The 22,792-nt window shown below is 39.2% G+C and overlaps 1 protein-coding gene across 2 annotated transcripts; it reads right to left on the bottom strand.

Annotated features, from left to right (window-relative positions):
• Positions 1–1,003: 1,003 nt before the first annotated feature.
• Positions 1,004–22,737, bottom strand: PROSER1 (proline and serine rich 1). 2 transcript variants are annotated; one of them, XM_086771924.1, is made up of 14 exons: positions 22,555–22,737; positions 21,815–21,885; positions 18,580–18,645; positions 17,764–17,832; positions 17,210–17,304; positions 15,229–15,322; positions 14,607–14,717; positions 13,832–13,915; positions 12,741–12,819; positions 10,161–10,256; positions 9,994–10,038; positions 5,913–7,674; positions 5,099–5,246; positions 1,004–3,729 (listed from the first exon to the last, which is right to left on the bottom strand). In XM_086771924.1, the coding sequence occupies exons 1-14, from the start codon at positions 22,712–22,714 to the stop codon at positions 3,607–3,609; spliced, it is 3,003 nt and encodes a 1,000-aa protein (XP_086628050.1). In that variant the 5' UTR covers positions 22,715–22,737; the 3' UTR covers positions 1,004–3,606. The 2 variants fall into 2 exon arrangements, with proteins under 2 accessions (XP_086628050.1, XP_086628051.1); XM_086771925.1 differs by lacking the exon at positions 22,555–22,737 and adding an exon at positions 22,338–22,530.
• Between the last annotated feature and the right edge of the window lie 55 nt (positions 22,738–22,792).

Genomic DNA, 22,792 nt, shown 5'->3' with positions numbered 1-22,792 from the left:
TCCAAAGCCACTTCAGCAGGACCTAGTGACTTAGAACCAACATTAGATCAATGTTGGTGGCAGTTCAGCAACTTCTGCAGTGTGCTAATGCAGCTAAAGCATCTTCCGAAAGCAGCACAAAGGCTCAGGTCAGGCATGAGGATTAGATGCATGCTTACAGGTAAGTACATTTGTACACAAGCTGCATCGGCAACATGAGCACTCCAACATTTCTCTATACCAACCGCTACATTTGCAAATGGCACCATCCTTCACAATTTCTCTAAAGCATAGAGTTGCTCCCACTTAGCCCATCATCCTGTTGCAGAGACTTGATCCTACAGACTAAGCACCCACTTCAAAGTTTGTTGAAACTAGGACAGGAATTCTTACACATAGCCATTTCCTAACAGTGCCAGTCCCAAATGCATCAAAAGTCTTCAGGCAGTCCTCACATGAGATTTGCATGTAACAAAGTCGTAGGCTTCAGCTTGTCTTTTTTTCTGACCTTTTTAGACCCACACTATTTTGCATCTTCATGCACTGGGCTTTGGCCTCTCCTTAGATTTCTCAGCCTAGTTCTTTCCTAGCCCTGATTTTTGCCCCCAGAATAGATGCTAGCCTATCATTCCTTTCCCCCAGATCAAAATTTGTAGGAAGAAAAGAACATAGAGAAGATTAACAGTATCAACCTATCGCTTGTAGGAACATCCCCATATTGCTCCTCCTCCTCGTGAAAATGGCATCAACTCTCAATAGCTGAAGAAGGGGAGAGGACAGGAGACACACCTTTGGCTCAGTGTAAGATCCAGCACAGCTTGCCTCAGGAGCAGACTTCTCCTTGGCTTTTTAAAAATGGTGAAGTATGAAAGAGCTCAGGACAAATCACCCCCTTCAGAAATTCCAAGGCTGGGTCACAGGAGTTTGCTGTAATGCAGAATATAGACTTTGTTCCTGAAGAGAAAAAAAATTAATAAAAAATAATTTTACAGCAGGATAAATACTTAAGAAATTGAAACTTGCCTTGATGCTAACCAGTGGAAAGTTTAATTTACAAAATTCTGCTCAATATGATTCAGTAAAAACCAGAGAGCCCACTCCAGACAAAAGAAAAAACATGACAGTTTAACGCTTCTTAACCTATTTGTTCACTTGTCCAACACTGATGACAAGCTTCTATGTGAACCTACAGTAGTTGTGCATGAAATACTCTTTTATTGGTAAAGGACAGCACATAGACACCACTCAGGAAAGCACACTGTTTCAGCAGAATAGTCTTTATTCACTAATTCTCACTTATTTTCATTTGAAGAAACAGGGCTTCACAGTCTCCTAGAAATCTTTGAGTTGTCTAACGTTCAGACAGAAAAAAAACAACTGACATCCCATGACTATTTAATAGATGTTTTCAGAAACAGATATACAAACTGCTTACTTTTTGATAAAACACTGCATAACAGCTGATGTCTGGTACTTGGTTTTGACTACAAGGTAATGTGAATTAAACTTTGATTGCTTGATGGGGAAACTGACTCAAACTGGAGAACAAACTCAGCACCTCAGGTTACAAAATGCTTACTGACTTTGAACTACTTTACATTCACTTTTATGGGACAAAAGCCAATTTGCACTTGAGAAGAGACTTCTATTTTTATTTTCTCCTCATATTGGTCTACAAATCTACAAAGAACAAGTCACGAAAAGAATGCGAAGGGAAGTATAATGAAAGATGGTAGAGATTTCTTCCACAGATTTCTTGAGTCAAGATATAAGGCACGGATTTTAAAAGCAGATGAAAGTGGAAAATCAGTAGAATTCAACAGGTTTCATAACATAAAAACATATAAAAGTGAAATATGTTTTTATCTTTAAAGTAATATGTTAATTTGATTGTTATGCAAGACTACCCAACTGCTGGCAAAGTATCAAGGACACTATTAATATTTTTTATCTAAACACTTCACTGGGTATTTTTATTGCCACTCATTAGGAAACCAGTTTTATAATTCAGTGTACAATTCTGCATCACAAAGAAACAGCATAAGCAAGATCAAACATTAGGAAGCATCTTAGTAAAAACAGGTTTATTCATCTGCATTTTAGGCAAATATGTAAATAGTCAGCAAAGCCTTTTTGCCATGACTGTAAACTTTTTATTTAAAAAAATTGTGTTAAAAACAATACAGGAATTTCCATTAATGTTCTAAAAAAGTTTGTTCACATCTTGAAAGAAAATACATTAGCAACATCTCCCAGCAGAAGTCATCTTTAAAAAAGTAAAACTCTAGGTGCAGAGCTTTTCTACAGTATAGTATCCTCTACATTTTTAATTTAATCACAGGATTGAATATCATTTACCTCTCTTGTCTCTAGAATATGATCGAGAGTTTATCTTAAATAGATGATATTCAATGATGTGTTACACATTGCCACAGGTACTAACATTATTAGAAGAGTGCACAACTGAATTTCACTAACAAAGCAAGACCTTTCTATATGCTGCGTCATAACCCTTCCTAACCAATACAATTAATTTAGCTATATGCCTTTAAAATCATGTACGTTTTCCAAGGAAAAATACTAAAAAACCCATGGTCCAAATTCTGCTCCCACTTATATTCACAGGATAACATAAGCACCATCAAGTTGTGATTTATAGCCAAAAAGCATATAGAGAACCAGTGAGTTTATGAATTTAAGGGAGAGAAGAACTTGATCCATGTCTGTAAACATTCACAAAAGTCTGCAGTCAAAAGTGCTGGATAGGCAGCCTACCCGCAGTACAATTATTTCATTCACAGAGAGGTGTGGGGGCAGGGAGAATGTTATGGAACACTATTTTAGAGGCAAATTAAAATGCTTTTATGTACTTTGGAAAGACATCCTCAGCTAGCTAAACCATACTCCAGGAAAACATAATCCTCTTCCACCGAAATACAGAACAGCATCATTTCCTAGCTCTCCTGTTCAGATTCAGACAAAGAAGTACTCAATTCAGCAGCAAGTCCATGACAAGATTTTGAAGCATAAGAAAACCCCCACACCCCTCTGATCTAGCCTCGCCTTAACATACCGCTGATGCTAACAGGAGATTCGCATACATAAGAGGAAAAGATCCAAAGAACCATAATCTGACCTTGATCTATGCACACACAAGACGTGTGCGTCTAGACGAAAGATCGTCTACAGCTTTAAGCATCTAGTTTCAGTCTAGATCTCATTCTATATTAACCACATATACCTTACAAAACATAACAGAAGGATAGGTGCTTATACACACTATTAAGTATACTTGTTCTGCCCATCCAGTTTGACAGCCAACTGCTCTATTTACATAAACGCCTGTTTGAACGTTCCTTGTCCTGTAAGACGCTAAACATTCAACTCATAAGCTAAAAGGAGAGTCAAGAATGCTCAGTAACTCACAGGATCAGACCCTGAATCAGTTAAATGCAATTGCAAATGAGGTTTGACATCTGACACAGCCTCCTGAAATCATTTTACCCTCAGGTTTCCCCCTCTTTCCCCAATTCAGACCATGCTCCCACTAACACAGAGACAACCTTCAAAGTGAATGGGATCAGGCTCTGTCAAGCAACCACTGCAGTCTTTAAAAATGTCTGGTGTTTATTGCCATCCACTCTGGGGCAGACTTGTCTGCAATGAAAATGGTGTTCCTGGTGTTGACGGATAGTTAGCAAAACCTTCAGGCTGAGCTGTATAGTTCTCCAGAGCAGAAGCAGAATGGGCCTTCAAGGAAGAGAAGAAATCAAGAAACAGTATTGATAAAAACAAAGAAACAAAACAAAAACTGAAATAAAGCAAAATTGCAGGCACAATACCAGTCGTACTCAAGCCAAAAACGCAAAGTATAATCTGAAGTATGCGTGGAACAGAGATGAGCAATACACCTATACACAGATGTTAAATTACAGTGCAAATATTGCTCTGAAATACCAGAGAACGAGGAAAGCAGTTGGATTAAAAGGAAAAATGAAGAAGTGTTAATGGCATTTACTTTCCAGTGGAATAAGCCACAGCTGGTTTGGAAGGCATAGCTTAATCAGGAGCTGTAGTATTTCACTGACTTTCAACTTCCTTTATCTTCCCTGTTCAAGTAGTTAATTTTAGTGATTGGAACTTGTAAACAAGACAACTGCCATTTCCTCAGGGCACTCTGCGTACATAGATGTCTACAGAACAAATAAATTCCTGAGCTGCAAAAGCAGTGTGGCCTAGATTTAAGTTATTTTCTTCTTCCAAACTACTTCCTCGATATTTAAAGATACCTGGCAATATTCTGCACATCGAACAGTACTTAGACACATGCTCTGTTTCAAAAATTGATGCATCACAGAAGAGAGAAAACATTAATTCAGTACACTCAACTGCCTCTTTTAGTATTTTGTAGAGAAGGACACATTTCCTACCAGAATCCTTAATCTGTAGAGATGTTATTTTTAACAAAAGGCAAACTAAACATCTAAATACAAATTCTGATGATAGTTTCAGTTAAATTACGTAGGTCGATGAAGGAAACAAGTTGTTCCACAGACAAGAGAGATGATGAAACTAAACACTACCTAAACACTACCTAAAACCACCTCAAGCTTATATTACAACAATTGTATTTGTGGGAACTATCAAGAGAAAGGCACAAGCAGACACAGCAGACACAAATTCAAGACAATCTGTTTGTGTGTACAGAAGGCACATAACCCACAAAAAAGTGGTTTTCCACATAAATCTTTAAGTATTAAAATGTCAGAGTGGAACTGAGCACAGATTTTGCAACTACAGGTTAGTCCATTAGATTTAGCACAAACCTAGCAAAAATTTCACTTGCGTGTCTTTTCTTTTTTCTTTCACTCCTCATCATTTTACACAGAGTTTTCAAAAAGGGTTTAATCACACTCATAACGTCCAGAAGCATTGTACATTGGCCTTGAGTAGGAAGTTAATATGAGTTGTTCTTTATCATCATCCTTGTAATCAGTTCTCAAACAGATTAGGCGTTTTAATCATTTACTGACTTAAACTAATCGCAAGAAGTTAACACGCAAGTACATGCTCAAACAATTACTGGAAGCAAAAAAGTATGAACAAATAGGCACGTTACCTGTAGGAGTGCTGACTGTGCAGCCGCACTATGTTGCAATTCCTGCAAGGAAGACTGTGCGGCACTTTGGGGAAAGCCAGGGATACCAGGGAGAGATAAAAGACCAGGAAAAACTGCATTTCCCGGTGTCTGTAGTCCAGAAGTCAAGCTGAAAGAATGTCAAGATATGGCTATTATTAGTAACATCTGCATCACATTTTATCCTACGTTTTTCTCTCTATAAGCTTATGTCTATATATATTAGAAAAGCACCTTTTTTCCTAAACCTCATAAAGGCCAGAATTTCCAAACAGAAGCCCAGTCTCTACCCACCTACAAATTAGTCATGCACACACAAACCAAGACTGTCTGGAGCAAACCTAAGAAGGGAACTCGGAAATTTTTGTACCTCGGCTGTGCCTACAATTTGCACACAAAAAAAACTTTACAGACAAAAGTTAACGCTGAGTACTTCCTTAAAACATAGGAACATCTAAGATATTGTCTGCTATTACCTGGATGTGTCAATGGATGCCCACGTGGAATCCATTCTTGTAAAAGCCTAGGAGGTGCCAAGTATCCTCATCTGGGAAATAAGATCACTCAGCACCTCACTGGATTAGACTGTCGTAACGGGGACTACTGAGGACAACCTATTTAGTAACTACTCTATCTGTTTCTAAAGACACATGGAAATCTACTGATGACCTAACCTTAAAAATTAACTGTAATTACTAACTATGAGTGAAAATAATGTCTACACCTAAAGTAAAATCAGTGTTTTGCTCAAGAGAAAAAGAAATGGTTCTGACCTCCTTCAGAAACAGAAACATACCCAGCCTGTGCAACAAGTGCAGAGTTGAAGTTTGAGCTAAAGGCCGAGGCAAACCCTGGCAGGACCGGAGCCGGAGATGGGGCTGTGGCAGCTGCCGGCAACGGTGCAACTGCTGCTACTGCAGAAGATGCCTGGAGGCCAGGGAAAGAAGGGAGAGCAGGAGTGACAGAGGGTGTGTTAGAGACAGGAAAACCAGGGAAGGATGGGTTTGATGATCCCAGAGGTCCCTGGGCAACAGAAAAAAGGGAAGGGACGGCACTGGACAAGTTAAGCGAGAAGGGTGGAGCAGAGACTGCTGCTGAGGCGGCGAGTCCTGAGAGTACGGCGGCGGTGGAACTCACATGAGGGGCAGACACGGCTGAAGCGCTTGTAGACGGAGTAGCTAACAAAGACCCTGGGAGAGTGACGGGTGGCGTAAGTGCTGGATTACCAGTAAAAGCAAAGTTACTGGTTAGAGACGTAAAAGGAGGAAGTCCATTGAACACAGGGGCAATGGGAGCAGAGGAGCCATGTGGGGCGAGGGAAATGGAAGCCAGAGAACTGGAATTGTTTAGAGGAGCACTCAAAGAGGTGAGACCTGATAGCGCTGGATTCAGGGAACTGGGTAAACTGACTGGCACTGAAGCTGCTGAGGTGTATGCACGCCCGAGCGCGGACAGTCCTATAGTGCCATGAGAAGGGCCAGCTGAATGAGAAGGACCTTTGAAGGCCGAGAGGGTAGGACTTATGGGTTCTGTTTTGACCATAACTGGGATACTTGTGGCAGCTGGGGCTGATGAAAGCTGCTGATCAGGATTAGTAGGGCTTGTCCCATGCAAGAGGGAGGCTGATGAGCCACAGTTGACTGGCATAATTGATGGTGAAGTGGTTAAAGGTGACTGTGCGGGCAATGTTGGAGGAGTGGAACTAGAGTTGGCCACAGATGGGGATGGAAGACCTGGGAAAATGGCCAGCCCGGGTGTGGAGGAACGTTGTGGGGTGGGGGTGGCTGATGGAGTATAACATTTGTTGACAGAGGAAGGGGGAGGGTCAGAGCTTTGATTAGCAAGAGCAGATAAAGAAGCAAGCTCACTTGACATAGCAGAAGGTAAAGCAGATGAATTGATTAATGAAGTGTCATTTGATGTCAGAAATCCCTTTAAGACAGACAAAATTGGGTTAGGCAAGCTAAGCGAACCAGGAATGGTAGTGGCAGGAGAATTAGCAATTGTGGATGGGACAGGACTGGAAATCCCCTGGGTGTTGGAAGGTAAGGACAAAGGGAGGCCAGCAAAAACCGATGACAATGGAGTAGGATTATTAGCGGAAGCAATTGAAGAGGTTGCAGAGAACGGGAGGCCAGCAAATGGTGCAGTAGCAGATGCAAAAGCTTCACTAGGCGCAGGTGTGGCGCACGGTGTGGAAGAACCTTGCGGAGCTGGCATAGCAGTGGGTACAGAAGCCAGCCCAGAAAAAACAGCAGGGATAGGGGTAGAGGTTGCACTGTGAACAGATGTGACAGGAACACCAGGCAATGAAAGGGATTTGATGACAGTAGGGGTTGGGGTGGATGGCTGAGATGTATGGATGGAAGAGGAGACCTGTCCTGGGAAAACAGGAAGGACAGGGGTAGACATGTTCATCCCAGAGATGAGTGGAGTTGCAGGTGCTAATGGATGGCTTATTGCCTTGACAGGTGATGGGGTAGGGACTGGAGTAGCAGCAGGTGTTGAAGGATTAGAACCATGAGGAGTAAAGAGCTGATTCGCTTGTGCAGAAAAAGCTGCAAAGAAACAAAACTGGTAAGAATACTTGAAACTGTCAGAAATGTTTGAAATCAACACAAACACATTTTATACAGCATTTCAAAATATGATACACAGGCAATAGCTAACATACAATGTCTGTATATAAAAAGTGAACACTGGAGCCTATGAAAACAAAATGAAAAGGTACGTACAAACACATCACACAAGTTGTACATCATGTAGGCTACCACTTCTTTAAAACATTTTGTGACATCTGCTACCTCTTCATGATCTCATGCAAGACAAATACTCAAATATACTCCATGAGAATGTCTGAATGATACAGGTAAACACCCTCCCTCTGGTCCCTAACACCTGGCAGTACCCAAACCAGATCTAATATTCCATTGGCATCAGATCACCTGGGCTCCTCTGCATCCACTCTCACTGAAGGTCAGAATTTCCTTCAGAACCAGTTACTTCAATGTATCATGATTTCAGAGTAGTTTAGTCAACAACTGAAGAAAGCTGATTTCAGGTGCTGGTATTTTTCTTTCCTTCAAAACCAGGTCATTCTCTTCACTGTGTTTCCTTCAGATTTTGATTCTAAGAAGGTACACTTTTAAATTCATGTATCACACTACAGTATTAAACTAACATTGGCACTTGACCTTATCAACAAATATTTCTATAAGTCTGAAGTTAGGTGTCTATAATTTAGGCAAGCATCTGCCACTAGGAATTTCAGCTTATAGCAACCCTACAAAGTACGTCAGAGACATCAGTCAAGCTGAAGGAAAACAGGCAGGCACACTGCGAATAGGGATGTAGGGGTTAACAGAAAGAAGCTGCATTTATGAACACTGGCATGTCAAGAGCCTTGATATGCCTCTATCTAGTTTCCTGTGGAATATGAATGTGTTAATTAATCATTCCTCTCAAAAAACCCTTGTGCTTCATTTTACTTACAAAATAATCTGTCAACTGTAAGCAAATCACTGATCCAACCAGTCAAACTCATCACCCATAACTCCATAACAGCTTAGATTTCTCTCTTGCCCAAATTCTACATAGAGGCACACAAACCTAAACCTGGAATCTTTCGAATCTTGGACCTAAATTGATATGACAAACTCCTGGTTTATGTATCTCTAAACTATAAAACGAGGAAGTCTGCAAACAAACTATTTCCTTTTACATATTATTTTCAAAAAAACTAGACCCAGGTTTCTCGGCTCTGGATTCTGTCCTTTCCTCATCCCATTTCCAGCGGAAGACTTTCCTAAAGATCACAGTTGCTAATCCTGCCAGCCAAGATAATCACCAGAGAAAACACAGCTGCAACAGAACCTAGAGCTGTTACTGAATTTCTCCTCCTAAGAGAAGATTTTACTCCTTACACTGCATTCATTTAGCTGTATAAAACTACCTTGTTACTATATGCTATACATGCATACTTATAGGGGTATATATGAATAAACTGATTCTTTGAAACAGGAACATTTCTGTAGAACCATCCCTGGGCATAGAGAAGAAAAGACAAAACATAACTTTTTTCTTTCCCTAGAAATATTTACAGGAGCTAAACTTATCACGGTCATTTTATCTGTTTTGAGAATTTGTTAATATGTCTGACTCAACAGTCAGTAGATTCTCAGTTTCTGTTCGTCAAATCTAACAAAATATCACCAAAGCCTTTGTATAAGGAGTTCATAATGGGATTTATTATTATGATTTGTACTAAGTGTACAAAGCATACGAAGTACCACACAAATAGAGACAGAAAAATAGAAATGGACAACTCTCTCTTCTGCAAAAAGAGTTAGTATTTAAAGGGTCAAGACAAAAATGCAGGTAGACATAGCTGAATGTAACAGTCTGGCGTAAGACACTCTACACACGGATTTCAACAAACTATAAAAAACCACAATCTGTCTGTCTTGTATTCCTAGCTTCCCAGTGCAATCAATATATGAAATTAAAATCTGAATGAGTTTTCAAATATATGTCCAAAGTTTTAAGAACTGCAAAGATATTAATGAAGTTTTTCAATGCACTACATTGCAAAGCATATTTTGACTTAGTTTTTTACACAATTTCTCACATACTTATAAGCTGAAGAATATAAAACTTTAATGAGCTATCACAAAAGGCTGAATTTTAATGTTTCAATGCTTGTAAGTGGCAAATGCCTAAGATATTTTTTCTCAACTCTCAAGGGATCCTATTCCAACAGTAGTTAAATACTTAGAGTCTTATGAAAATCCTACTAAACAAGTAAGTTGTTTACCTTTTCTGAACAAATAACAAAGATACAATCAACATAAAAATCCCCCTGTGGATTTGCAATTTACCTTGATTTTGGGAAGGTTTTGCCTGGCTGGAAAGGTCCTCATTTTCTAAAGAGAAAACAGCACCTCATTATTTAAAAGCAAATGAAACTCCTCCAGTGACGGATCCATTCATAACAATGAATTAGAAAAAAATACCATCAACATTTTTAACGGTATGCATGCTTTACCTGATACCACTTGATTTGCAGTGTATGGTGGAGGAGCTGTTAAGCCTGGAGCTATGACATTAGCCATTGGAACTAAGCCAGCATTGTTGTACGCACCTAAAAGAACAAAGGCAATACGCGTCTCAGTTGTCAGAAGAATTCATATCTAAAAGAACCAGTAAGTGTCTTTTCCTTTAAAAGAACATTTTCAAGATTGTTAAGACATTCCTTCACCAAAAAGCTAAAGCAGTTAATCATCAAGGCTGGATGTTGGCTTTTGCCAGTATCTGCCTGAGTGACATGCATTGTGATCCAAATTTTAGTAAGGGCAGCTCTCTTGAAAGAATCGGAAAAAGTCAAGTTTCAATTGCTTTCAGTTCCATTTTGCCTGAAAAACTCAAAGGGGGGCAGTGATTCAGAGTGTCTGCAGCATCATTTGTTCTTTTTTTATTCCTAACTTAACAGCTGTTGCAACTCTTCCTTTATCATTAAATCCTTGAGAAACAAAAGAGCCAAACATATACCAGTGACCATGACCAGCCTTCCCAATATTAGTCAGAAAATTCAGAGAAAAATGTCCCATCTCAAATATTTAGTCTACCGATCTTCAATATTTCTTAAATGTTAAGAAATTCAAGTGGGGTAGCAAATTATTTTAACATAAAATACTTATTGTACTAAAAGTACATATAAAAAATACCTTTTTCCCTCTTATTATTTGAAGCAACTCAAACTGTTGTATAGGTGTGGTATACAGTTCTGATGAAAAACATCAGAATTCAAATCACAGGAACATAAATACACTTCACAGTGGTCCTGAATGAATATTTTAAGAGCATAAGAACTTATGCTTCATGGGAAAAGGTAGCACCTGAACATAACTCAAAGTGCAGTAATTTGTCAGTTCTACCTAATGTGAAGATTTCTTGCATGACAACTCTTGGCTGAAAATCTGAAAAGTAACTAACAATCACTGCATCACTCAGGAATGAAGCAAGAGACAGAAAATAAAATATCATTCTGACCACTGCTTGAAAACAATCGCATTCAATAATTTCAGGTCAGCATCTCCAATCTCATTAAACACTTCTTATATACATATAAATATATGATCAGTTATAAGTTCCGTTGTCACAAGAGTTTTTTTAAAAAACATGCTGCAGCCTAGTAAGGCCCTGAAACCTCAAAAGCTGTTTCATATAGATGGAGGTAGACTTAGATTAGATATTAGGAAAAAAATTTTTACACTGAGGGCTGTAGAACACTGGAACAGGTTGCCCAGAGAGGTGGTGGATGCCTCATCCCTGGAAACGTTCAAGGCCAGGTTGGACAGGGCTCTGAGCAACCTGATCTGATTAGAGATATCCCTGCTCCTTGCAGGGGGGTTGGACTAGATAACCTTTAAAGGTCCTTTCCAACCCTAACCATTCTATGATTCTACGATTCTATGTTCTAAAATGTACTAATACATCGAGTCACAGGCCAGATTTTGTGCCCTAACTTACTTTGGATAGGATTTGTTTCAACATAAATTTGAGCTAGTCTGCAAGTTTCCTGTACATTTTCTGGGGAGCAAGTAATTTCTAGGGCACAAATCATCAGATTTACATTAGCCGCTAGTAGTGCCAACTTTTCCAAACTGACTATAAAGAGATTTGAAGACAACAAGTTGGTTATAAATGACGCACCCTTCAACATGCATGCTAAGAGCTCTACCACACTTTCTTATCACATACCTTAAAAATTCCCTGAAATCCCCAACGTCAGTGAAAGCAAGCTTCCTAACCAGAGCACTCCTTGTTTTGCAGTACAGAAAGGCAAAATTAAGAAAAGCTTTCAGCTGCTGCTCAAAAAGACCAAAGTCTTACTAGGTAACTCCAACTTCTTCTTCCAAAGAAATGGCAATTGCCTTGCTTCCTTACAAAAACATCTAGAACCAAACAACTCATGCAGGAGAGCATGAGAGAGAGAGGAGTTTATGAAGAAAGACTCAATCTTACCTGAGGCACAAGGCTAGGAGTAGTCAGACCAGATACAGGAGCAGGCAACCACTATGTCCCTTCTGCAACTGAAATCTACATGCCTAAACTTTTATTTCAGGAAATTGTTTTCTCTCCATTGCAGTGGAGAGAAAGTAAAGCTGAAGGCAACTGAGAAACAGATTACCGTCCTTCAACAAGTTCCTACATACTTCCACCCATTTCAGGGCTGTGCCTGACCATATTCTAAGTTTGGTACAACAGCAACAAGTCAACAGACTTGTCAAGCCAAAGCCCAGACCTTGGTCAAACACTACGACAAAGGCACAACCCTAGTCTTGTCTAACATGCACAATGCCTTTCATAAAAGAAATAGTTTGTCACCAGAACAGTTAATCTTCCTTCTGATGTGGATGTTGGAAAAAGAAGTCAATATATTCCTCTTTTTATCAGCTCTGCAGTCATGACAGGACGAGGCAGAAACCAGTACCCAGAGCATACTTGGGGAGTCCAAGCCGATTCCAGAAATGTCATGGTCAGAGAAACTGACACATGACAATTATTACTTAAAAGGCAAATGGATGAAACAATGGCATCAAGGTAAAACACACAGAAGCCTTACTTGGTGCAATAGTTGCATGTGGCCGACATGGTGGGATGGGGTATGGGACTGGTTTGTGTGGATTGTAGGTTGATGGAGCCTACATAAACAAAAAAAAAACCAGAAAAGCAATAGTGAAAGCATTACCTAATGTTTCTCAGACAAAAAGATAACATTTAAATACTACTACAGACAGCTGTTCTTCACTGGAAAAATATTTGATATCAAATTTATTCATAAGATCCACAACGACTGCAAATATTTCACTCTTCCTGAAAAGAATAAAACAAACATCACTAGTATACCTTGAGATTTTAATATAACACTGAATATAGGTGGGGAAAGAAACTCCTTCCTGCCTTGTAGTCTTCACACTCTGCAGTCTTGGACTGACTTCTCATTTTAAAGATTTAGCACATTTAAAACTAACAAATACTTATGAAGCTACTTGTTCTTTTAAAATAATACAGCTTAGTGAGAAACATCTCACAATAACAGTGAAAATATAACATTTGGACAATACTTCAAAGCAGTGTCAGGTTCACTGTAAGTTTGTCCACATTATTAAAATTTTGAAATACAGATCAGCTCATTGTTGACATTAAGAAACAACAACCTCCTTCTAAGGCACTGCTGTAATTCAAGTTTCCAAGATGCAGGCATTTTTTATGTTCATGTGGGAAACCCTCAGAGATTATAATAAAAAATTGCATATATTTGCATCTAAAGCTTCCACTAGCTCATGATGGACTATTAAAAATGCTTTTAGTTTTCTCTTCTACTACTGTAATTTAAATTCTGCCATTAAACACACACACATTGTATCCACTACAGAATCCTATTCCCCACAAATATAAACAAAAGGTTCTTTTCAAGTTAAATAAAAAAATACTAGGTCATATTATCTTTACTATAGAAATTTAGCTTTGTTTAACTTGCAGATTTACAGTCTTCTTGCAATATAACAGCCTTTTAATTATTTTAATTTATTAAAATTTTTATTAATAATTTAATAACAATTTTATTTAATATAAAAATAACTTCCTGAACTGGCTGGTGGTTGAATTTCTTTCTCTTAAAGTTTCATTTATTTATTCATTCATTAGACATACTGGTTTGGATGGTCCAAGTATACGGGCTGCTATTCCTTTTCCTTCATTAGTACATTCTTCTGTGTCCTTTTTGATAGGGGTGCCCTGAAACAAAAGAAAATTAAATTATTAATTTAGAAGTAAATCTTGCAATAGAATTTCTGCCATATTTTTTTTCCAAACTACCTTTGAGTTTTTTAATATTCTGAAAGTAATCTTTAACTGTGTTAGGAAAAATAAACTGTGTTCTAGGCTTGTAAAATGGCAAGTAAGAGCATTCCAATTGCTTGGTTTATAACTGAGCTTTTGTAAAGAGATGCACATTAAACAGTCCATGTTTCTGACATAATTATAATTATGCATTTTGATGGACATGATAACTGACATTTTGCAGTCTCTTAAGTGTTCACAGGAAATATTTAACATGGTTCTACAAGAACTACACCAAGACTAGCAGTAGTACTGTAGTGATCATACTAAGTCATCATCAACCTACCAGTAAGGCTCTTTACACCTCTCCCAATTCTGCCAAATATTGCTGGAGTTTACAATGCTTTCCTTATATGAACAATGTCTTATTTATGCAGTAATCTTTACTTGAACTAGCATAGAAAGAATGGGCAAATAAAAATAATGCAAGTTCCCTATAAATGTTTAATGATGTAATAAAAAAAAAACCTGCATTGCTTTTGATTCCGCACCTCCTTCCATGTATATGAATTCTGGTTTTGGTTATAGTAGAATGAATCCTAAATCAAGAATGCTGTGATAAACAAAAGTGTAGGATCATGCTTACTGGGAAAATTCCATTTATGCGGCTTGGTTTGCCCTTGGGATAAGGGTTGCCAGGAATCATGCCACAGGATGATATCATAGCATGAGGAGCCTTACAACCTGTTTTTGAAGCCTGCAAAATAATCAAGGACATTATTTGCTATCAAATTTAATGCTTTAAATGAATTAATTACTATTTCATTACATTTAGACTGCATGAATCAACCTACATGGAACAATTCAAAGCTTTGTCTCAAATCTTTTTCCCAAACAGTCCAAATAGTGTGAGGTTCTGCCAAAGTCCCCTTTGTTTTGAATAACTCTACTTGGGCCACCTCGCCTTCTACTGAACTTGGGGTTAAGCACTTGGTGTTCTCTAAAACAAATGCAGACTGTTTCCTGCAGCATTGGTTGCAATTCTGTGCCCCTTTTTCCATATGATCCTAATGACTGACAGAAACTCCCCCGCTTTTTTTGCACATGTATTACATAGCTTTTATCTTTTTGCAGCTGCTTTTTTCAGCTTGTCATCCACCAGTAGTTCCCAGTAGGTTCACATGGTAAGTCCTGACCCCACAATGACCATAAGGATGGAGACAATACTGTATTTGATAGAATGAAGGATACTAGAATATCTTGACTACCTGTTCAAGAATTCTTCTGCATCTTTTCTTCTCTGACATATTAATTCTGAACAGATCTTCAATAAGGCGATAATTCTGAGCATCAACAATGTTGCTATAAACAAAGACATTGACAGACGATTACTGTCATTCCATATGCTTATAAGAAATAATGCACTACTGAAAAGTGATCAAAACTTATTCGGTCAGTACCTAACCGTACATTAAAAAAAACCCCATAATTAGTTCAGATCATAATATTACTATTATTATTAAAACTCCGGGCTTAAGTATGGACTTCATACCTGTAAGTGAAACATGGTATTAGAATTAAATATAAATATGGAACAACGGACAACAATGGCTAAACTTCATGGAAAAAAACCACCTAAATTGACAGAATTAATTTTGCATCTCAACAGTTTGTCAGAAAGCTTTAATTGCTACTAGCACACAATTCCCAGCACAGCAGAAAACCAGCAGCTACTCAGTTTGTCACTGTTTCTTGCTAGACTGGTGAAGAAACACATTTAATCTTATTTGCTCCAGAAGGGAAAAGATTAAACCCCTGGCAATTCTCTCCGTGTTCTGCAGAGCTAGTGAAACCCCTCACATAGTTCCAAAAAGTACCCTTCCTTTCTCTTTGCTCCACTCCCAAAAATAACACTAGACACATCAAATGGAACAACAAAATGTGCAAGTACAAGGAGCCTAAAGCCTGATTCTGCTTGCCTTTTTCAGAACCCTGACCACAGCACCTTTACTGCTGTCAAACATTACCTGCCCCATCCAAACTACTGGAAATACTGTAAAGCCCCATAAAGGAGGACTTCTCAAAGGAAGATATTAGAAGAAATGGAATCAGTAGAATGTTGAATGAAGACATGAAAAACGCCTCAAAGAATGGTAATAAAATGCGAATGAACTTTCAGCTTTGTTCTCTACTTCTGATCAGCAAAGTAAGCTGTACATAGATTTGAGTTAGGACTTCTGTATCGTGACTCCGTTATTATGCTCTTGCACTGCAGAAATTCAACAGCTAAAGAAGTCACCACATTTTCCCCTCACACCAGCTGAAGTGTAGCAACTAAAGAGTCTATAAGCTACAACCTCATTTCAAGAAGCAAACCGGGTTAGTTTAATGCACCACTGAACTTCCTTTAGGCCACCCTACTTTGTTTTTGTCTGGAAGAGATTAGAAGCATTCGTACAGCTTCTTAAAAGTTCAAGTCCAAAAGCAAGATCATATCTATATCCTCAGTCTTATTTGTTTTCCGGATACTTAAATCATGAATTTATATGCCCCAAAATGTCCACGCTGGCTGTAATATATAGCATTCATATGCAAGGCAGACACACTTAATGCAAAAAAACCCCAACCCAATCCAAAACAGAACAATACTTCATCTAATAAATCCCCTAAGGCTGGCAGAACAGTTCCAATATAAATGTATGTAAATGATAGATCCTTTGAAGCAGGTGTGTTCAGTAAAAAAACCCCAACTTTCTGTGTAAACATAAATTTAGAATATCTATACATCTTTTATAGACATTAGATCTGTAAATCAAACACGTCAATCTAAGAGAACTATTTACTTAAATAATTTTTACATCTATACTATTTAGAGGGCTTGTCAAATGCAAAAGGGTCAGTGCTCAGAATACTCTGGTCTCAAGCCTTTTATGGTTCAGTGAGCAGAAATAAGCTTAAGGCCCTCTTCATTCTCTACAAGATTTGAAGACCACTGTAAAAACACTGGCAAAGGGGCAGTCTTCCAGCAGTCGGAAGCAAACACAGCAGCATGCTCAAGACTCAGATGAACTATGGAATTTTGCACAATGTCCACTTCTAATTCTTCTTTTCACAGCCCCATCAATAATGGATTTGTGCTTTACCTTAACTGGCCACAGTGCTTCCTTCTAGAAGTATTTTAAGTTTTATATACTCAAATACTAGTAAAATCAATACAAGTTAAGGAAGGACAACATGAGAGATACTTACGAAGCCAAGATTTCAAGGGCAATAAGTTTATCTTTACTGAATGTGAAGCAGTTGAGAATATTAACCATTTTCGATGCCGGAACTGCCACTATTTTCTGACAAGTAAGCAAAGAGGAAAAAAAGTGTATATAATATAAGGCAGTATAATTATTTTAAACTCAGAATGCAACTCAGTAACAGCTTCATATCATTTATTTCAGTAAACAGTTAGTATTCTCTCCCTCCTTCTGGGAAGGAGACTATACACTAAATTCCCAACAAGTAACTCCAAAGAGTAGTTGCCAAAAGCAAATAAATTAGGAAAATTAAAAATAGTTACAAAGGGCTACATCCATTCTTGTGATACACAGGAAAGTAAAATATACTTTAGTCATAAAAGATACTCTGGTTAAAAGTATAAAGTTTAAAATTTCGATACCATTGAAATAGAAAGAAATGAAGAGGAAACTTTGAAGATTAAAGGGTAGACCGACCCATCACCTGCAAAAGTAGACATCACAAAACTACAATGAGATGGCAAATTTACTCCACAAGATTATGTCACAAGAACTTACATGTTGCAAAGCCTTTATTGCCTTGAGCTGTGGTTCAGCCCAGGAAAAGTATCTCAGTAACTCAACAACCTGCAACAGAAAGGCCTTCAATTAATCTTTTATCTATATTAAAAAAAATGCTAACAGCACCAATATGATCTTTCATTTTTTGGAGTATAGTGGTATACTGCTAAAAAACATGTGTTTGTCTGCCCTGTTTGATTATCAGTGCCCACCAGCATCCCATGTTCTTTTTATTTCTAAGAAGAGACTTAAAAATTCTGTGTTATGACACAAATTTTTTCTACAGAAATATTTAAAATAGATACTTATTCCTCTCTGTATATCTGCATCTATGCACAACTGCCATAGTATTAGAATAAAAAGGTTAAGTCTTTCTGAAAAAGCTTATAAATATTCAGTATCTCAAAAATAGCACATTCATCAAACACACATACAAAAAAAAAAAAGCAACCCCAAAACTAGAAGAAAAATAAACAGGGAAAAAAATCTACATAGTACCAAAATAAGTTGGATACTTACTACTACATGCCAGTTTAGAAAATACATGCAAAATAATCCTAAATTTTCATTAAGATAAATGTCTCAAATTTTCTCCACACAATAACAAAAATGTAATGATTTTGATAACAAAACAACTTGGAATTATTTTTAACAGTTTAACGCTGATATAATAATGAGGAATTAAATCTCCTCTGTTAACAAATAAAAAAGCTAATTTGATCAGCCTCAGTATGACTGGAGACTCTGTCTTTCTGTATTCCTGAATACGCAAAACCAACAGCTCCCATTAAACCCATGAGTGTTGACTTTTACCTGCTCACTAGAAAAGTATCCATGAACATATTCAATAGCTTTTAATTTGTACTCAGTCAATACAGCCTAGAAGATAGAGAAAAAAATTATAATTAGTCCCTCAAAAATTATAATTATAGCACAATTATCTGCTAGACTCATGTACTAATCTAAAAAAATCTGACCTCACAAAGTGTCATTTGCATCAATTACACTGCAATATTTCTAAGTAACAATATACTCCTTAGATAACTGAGAGAACAATGAAAAGCAGAGATGCAATTTAATTCTTCTGTTAAAAAAACTACAATTTTTTCATTTTATTTCATTTTGCCTTTTTTTTATTGTTTAGACCTGTACTGACAGAACATCATAATCACTCTTCCTTTTGCCTCAAAGGTTTGCATCAACTTTACGTTAAACAACATAATACAGTTGATTATTCATACAATCTCTTTGTACGTTTCCTGTAAATAATTATCAAAGCATCTTACTTCAGCGAATTTATTAAGAGACTGGGTAACATAGAATAGAATAGAATTAAGTATACAAGAAAGGTCACTCCAGAGGCTGATGTTGTCTCATCATTGTCTTCCCATAGTTCAGACTTTATATTAAAAAAAATCATAAAAACCAAATGAAACAGAGTAGTTTAATGCAGTATCAGCCACCACTTTTGACTTAGTGGGCAAGACAGTTTTGTTGATAACCATGTGGGCTACCTAATAGCCAGGGGTTCCTCCATCTCATACCCAGCTCACTGACAGACACATAAGATGTAAAGAAGACAGGCTACAGCTGAATTCCTGCCCCAAACTGGTGCATACACATTTCTTCCCATTTCCAAGGCCCCCATCTACTGCTAGTTCCCATACTTATTCTCAAATCACCTCCAGCTTCACCCACACACCCATTTCCATCTCTTCCCAATCACCCTAAAACCTATCCCTATTCTTTTTATTGTTCTTGCCCCTCCACACAGAGAGACGTGAAGTCCTCCATCACCGCAACCCAACTGTGAGTAGCACAGCTGCACAGAAACTCACTTGCATACTGTTCGAGGCTACCCCCTTCCTTCCTATACCTCATTAAGAGACCAATGCTACCAGACACACTGAAGTCACAGGGGAAAAAGAATTTCTCTCTTCATGCTTGTTTTTATTTCTCTCCCTTCCTTCTCTACAAATATTCCAGAAAAAAAAAGAAGCCTGTTATGTCACATAGGAACTTCTTTACCAAAACAAATGTCACTCTTCCTCCTTAAATCAACAATTGAATGACTTCATAACAACAACACAAACAGAAAGCACTGCTATGTATATTTCTATTAAAAATTTTTAAAAAAATGTATTTTGTTAATAATCATAAATATATATGGAGAAAGACAGAACTAAGCTACACATTAAGACATTTAAGTAATTGTCCCTGCTAATTGTAGGACTGAAAATGGAACACAACTGACTTATGAATCACATAATAAAGACGGTTCTACCACAGAGCTAGAAATTAAGTTTAAAGAAAGACCTAGCAACAAAGATACAAAATAAGCATTTGGAAAACTAATGTTACACTGGAGCAGCATGAACACAGCACAGCACTGATCCTTAGATCAACAGTAAGTTAGGTTTACAGGAATACAGGCAGATGGCGCACAGGAAACATAATTGCCTAAAATCACATGTCAAACACCCTTTTGTTTGAAGTCTCTAGTAATCACAGAGCGTGTTCTGAAGGGCTGCACTGCAGCAGTAATATCTGAAACATTACTCCCTCCTACCATCAATTCTCAGATAAGGTATTCATGTGCAATTTGTTCCTTGATTTTCTTCCTCAGATTTTCCATAAAAATTCTTAGGTTGAGAGGGAAGTCCACACCCTGAAACACCTTAAGCTGTCACATTTTTCGCTGGTTATAGAGCATGGGACACATCTGTTTTATAAATAAGAATTTATGACCATGACCTTCTGTGAAAATACTATTAAGTGCAGTTATGATAACAGAGACTCATCACTGAGGCTTTTGTGTGCAGTGGTTTATACCTCAATATGTTCCAAAATAATACTACTACAACTGCAGCCATCACTGTATCTCATGCTGAAGAGATGCTGAACTGAAACTCAGCTTTAGCACCCACGTCCAGATAAAGGAAATGACCTCTCCTGGACAACCCACCACGACAAAAAAACACCTTTCACAAAAATGCTAAGCAATTCCTTCCTGCCATAAGGCAATCTTACCCAAAACAAGCCCTTCATTTTCACATCAAGACAGCTTTAGCAGGATACATAACTGTTCTACTATGACACTTAAATGACCTCTGCGTAACTCCAGCAAAATACGTCATCCCAGGTTTGTACTTCCCACGCAAGACAGGAACCATACTTCTATTAATCTGAAAGGCTCTGAAGGATCCTGACATTTTTTCTATCCCCTTTTCCACTTCCAGCATTTGGGGAACTGTCCCAACCACTAATCTCTAGCTTTCTTGCCAAAAGCAGGCCTCTGCACAGAAAAAAATGAGAGCACCTGCCAGACACCAGGAAGCTTCAGTTTGTATCTCCGCTTCCCAGAACTAGTAGGTATTTTGCTCAGGGAGTTTTTAACAGGACATGCACAAGCACAATTCAGAGCATGCATCAAAACTCGGGATTTCATATACTGGAGGAAGGTGTGCACACTCCTGAGCTGGGGGAGATGTGGCTTTGACCCAGGAGAGCGGAGAGCAGCTAAGAAATCAGCCCTCTCATATCATATTTGTGTGTTGTATCTCCTAACCCACCATGTGAAAGGTGGATACCTCACACTGCAAGTCCTCATCTCCAGTCAGGCTAAGCAAATACCGCCCCTCCCATTAATAAGAGATACTTGACTATTCTGGCTGTTCTTCCTTGACTTGAAAAATGCCGTGATAAACTTATTCAGGTGCTTATTTCAAATCAGTGCTCTTCAAGCACATGTTCTTAGCTCCGTGGTGGCTGTTTGGACATTTGATCTCAGTTTTCTGAGAAAATAAAAATACCTCAAAGAGGGCAAGCATGTCACAGCAGCTTTACACTGTTACAGCTGACAAAAAAAAAAAAAAAAACAGGATACACCAGCAACAGAGGATTACAGTTGTTCACACTGAGGTGAAATGTAGTCTTTATTGAATCCTGAAGTGATTACTAAAGAACACAAACACCTAACCTGGTGCGTTCATTAAGAGGAATATTCTACCATCAAATGGTTAAGCTAACATGCAAAAGGAGAAGTTACCTTTCTAATTTCATCCAGCACGGTTTCAAATGATTTCTTATCCATCTTTATTAGTTCATTCAATGCAGGTACTTAAACATGGAAGGGAAAAAAAAATAATAAAAAAAAATTAAGAAATCCAGGTCGAAGACCCTACTGAGTCTTCAGCCATACAAGAAAAAAAAAAAAAAGGCAAAAAAACCCCAGCGGGGCAAGAAAGGTAGCCTAAATTCTTCTTAGCCCCTGGGAATTGGGCGCTGACGCCTTCGCAACGCCGGACACAGCGCAAGAGACAAAGGCAGAGGGCCGGGCGCTGCCCGCCGCCTCGCAGGAGACCGGCGCCCGCCCGCGGGGGGTTCCCAGGCCGTTCCCCCGGCGGAGGGGGCGGAAGGGCACGGGCAGAGAGGCCGGGGCAGCGGGGACGAGGAGGGAGGAAGCTGCGGCCCCTCGGAGCGGCCGCGCAACGACCCTGCAGCGCCGCTCCCCTCAGCACGCGGCACCGAGGCCCGGCCGGCCCGCGCCCGCCCGCGGGGCGCCCCCGCACCCCATCGCTCGCTGCGCCGCCACGCTCTGGTCCCGGAGGCCGAGGCGCTGCCGAGAGGCTGCAGGCCGGGGCGGCCCGGGAAGCGAAGTCGCTGCACGCAGCTCGCAACCACCCACAGAGCTCCCCGCTCCGCCGGCGCGTTCCTATGACATCACGGCGCGGAGCCGAAAGCCCCTCTCAGTACTGATCGACGGCAACGGTGCCTGCGCAAAAATACCGGAAACCCGACCCGGACTCGCCCCTCGTCCAGCTCCTGGGCGCCGCGCCAGAGAGCTGAGAGCTGAGCGCTTCCGCCGGGCGCCGCCGCGCCCTCCCTGGCCTGCCCCTACGCTGCCGCCGCTTGGTCCGGTGCAGGCACAGGTTTCGGGCAACCCCATGCTGGGAGAAGCGGCGAAGAGGGGCGAGGCCCCGCGGTTTCCTGAGGCACCCGGTTGCGGGGGAGGCGGAGGGGGATG

Source organism: Chlamydotis macqueenii, chromosome 1 (assembly GCF_036417535.1).
Source record: "Chlamydotis macqueenii isolate bChlMac1 chromosome 1, bChlMac1.mat, whole genome shotgun sequence".
NCBI lineage: Eukaryota > Metazoa > Chordata > Aves > Otidiformes > Otididae > Chlamydotis > Chlamydotis macqueenii.
Note: the sequence above shows the minus strand (reverse complement) of the source record. Positions and strands in the feature narration are given on the sequence as shown.

What these genes read in the sequence shown, in the direction of transcription:
- PROSER1 (XM_086771924.1), bottom strand. Translation starts at nt 22,714, where the DNA reads ATGGGGTTGCCCGAAACCTGTGCCTGCACCGGACCAAGCGGCGGCAGC. An exon ending in GATACTTTTCTAGTGAGCAG is followed by an intron (nt 17,833 to 18,579) that starts GTAAAAGTCAAC and finishes TTTCTGTTGCAG; the next exon opens with GTTGTTGAGTTACTGAGATA. An exon ending in CAATAAAGGCTTTGCAACAT is followed by an intron (nt 17,305 to 17,763) that starts GTAAGTTCTTGT and finishes CTTACTTGTCAG; the next exon opens with AAAATAGTGGCAGTTCCGGC.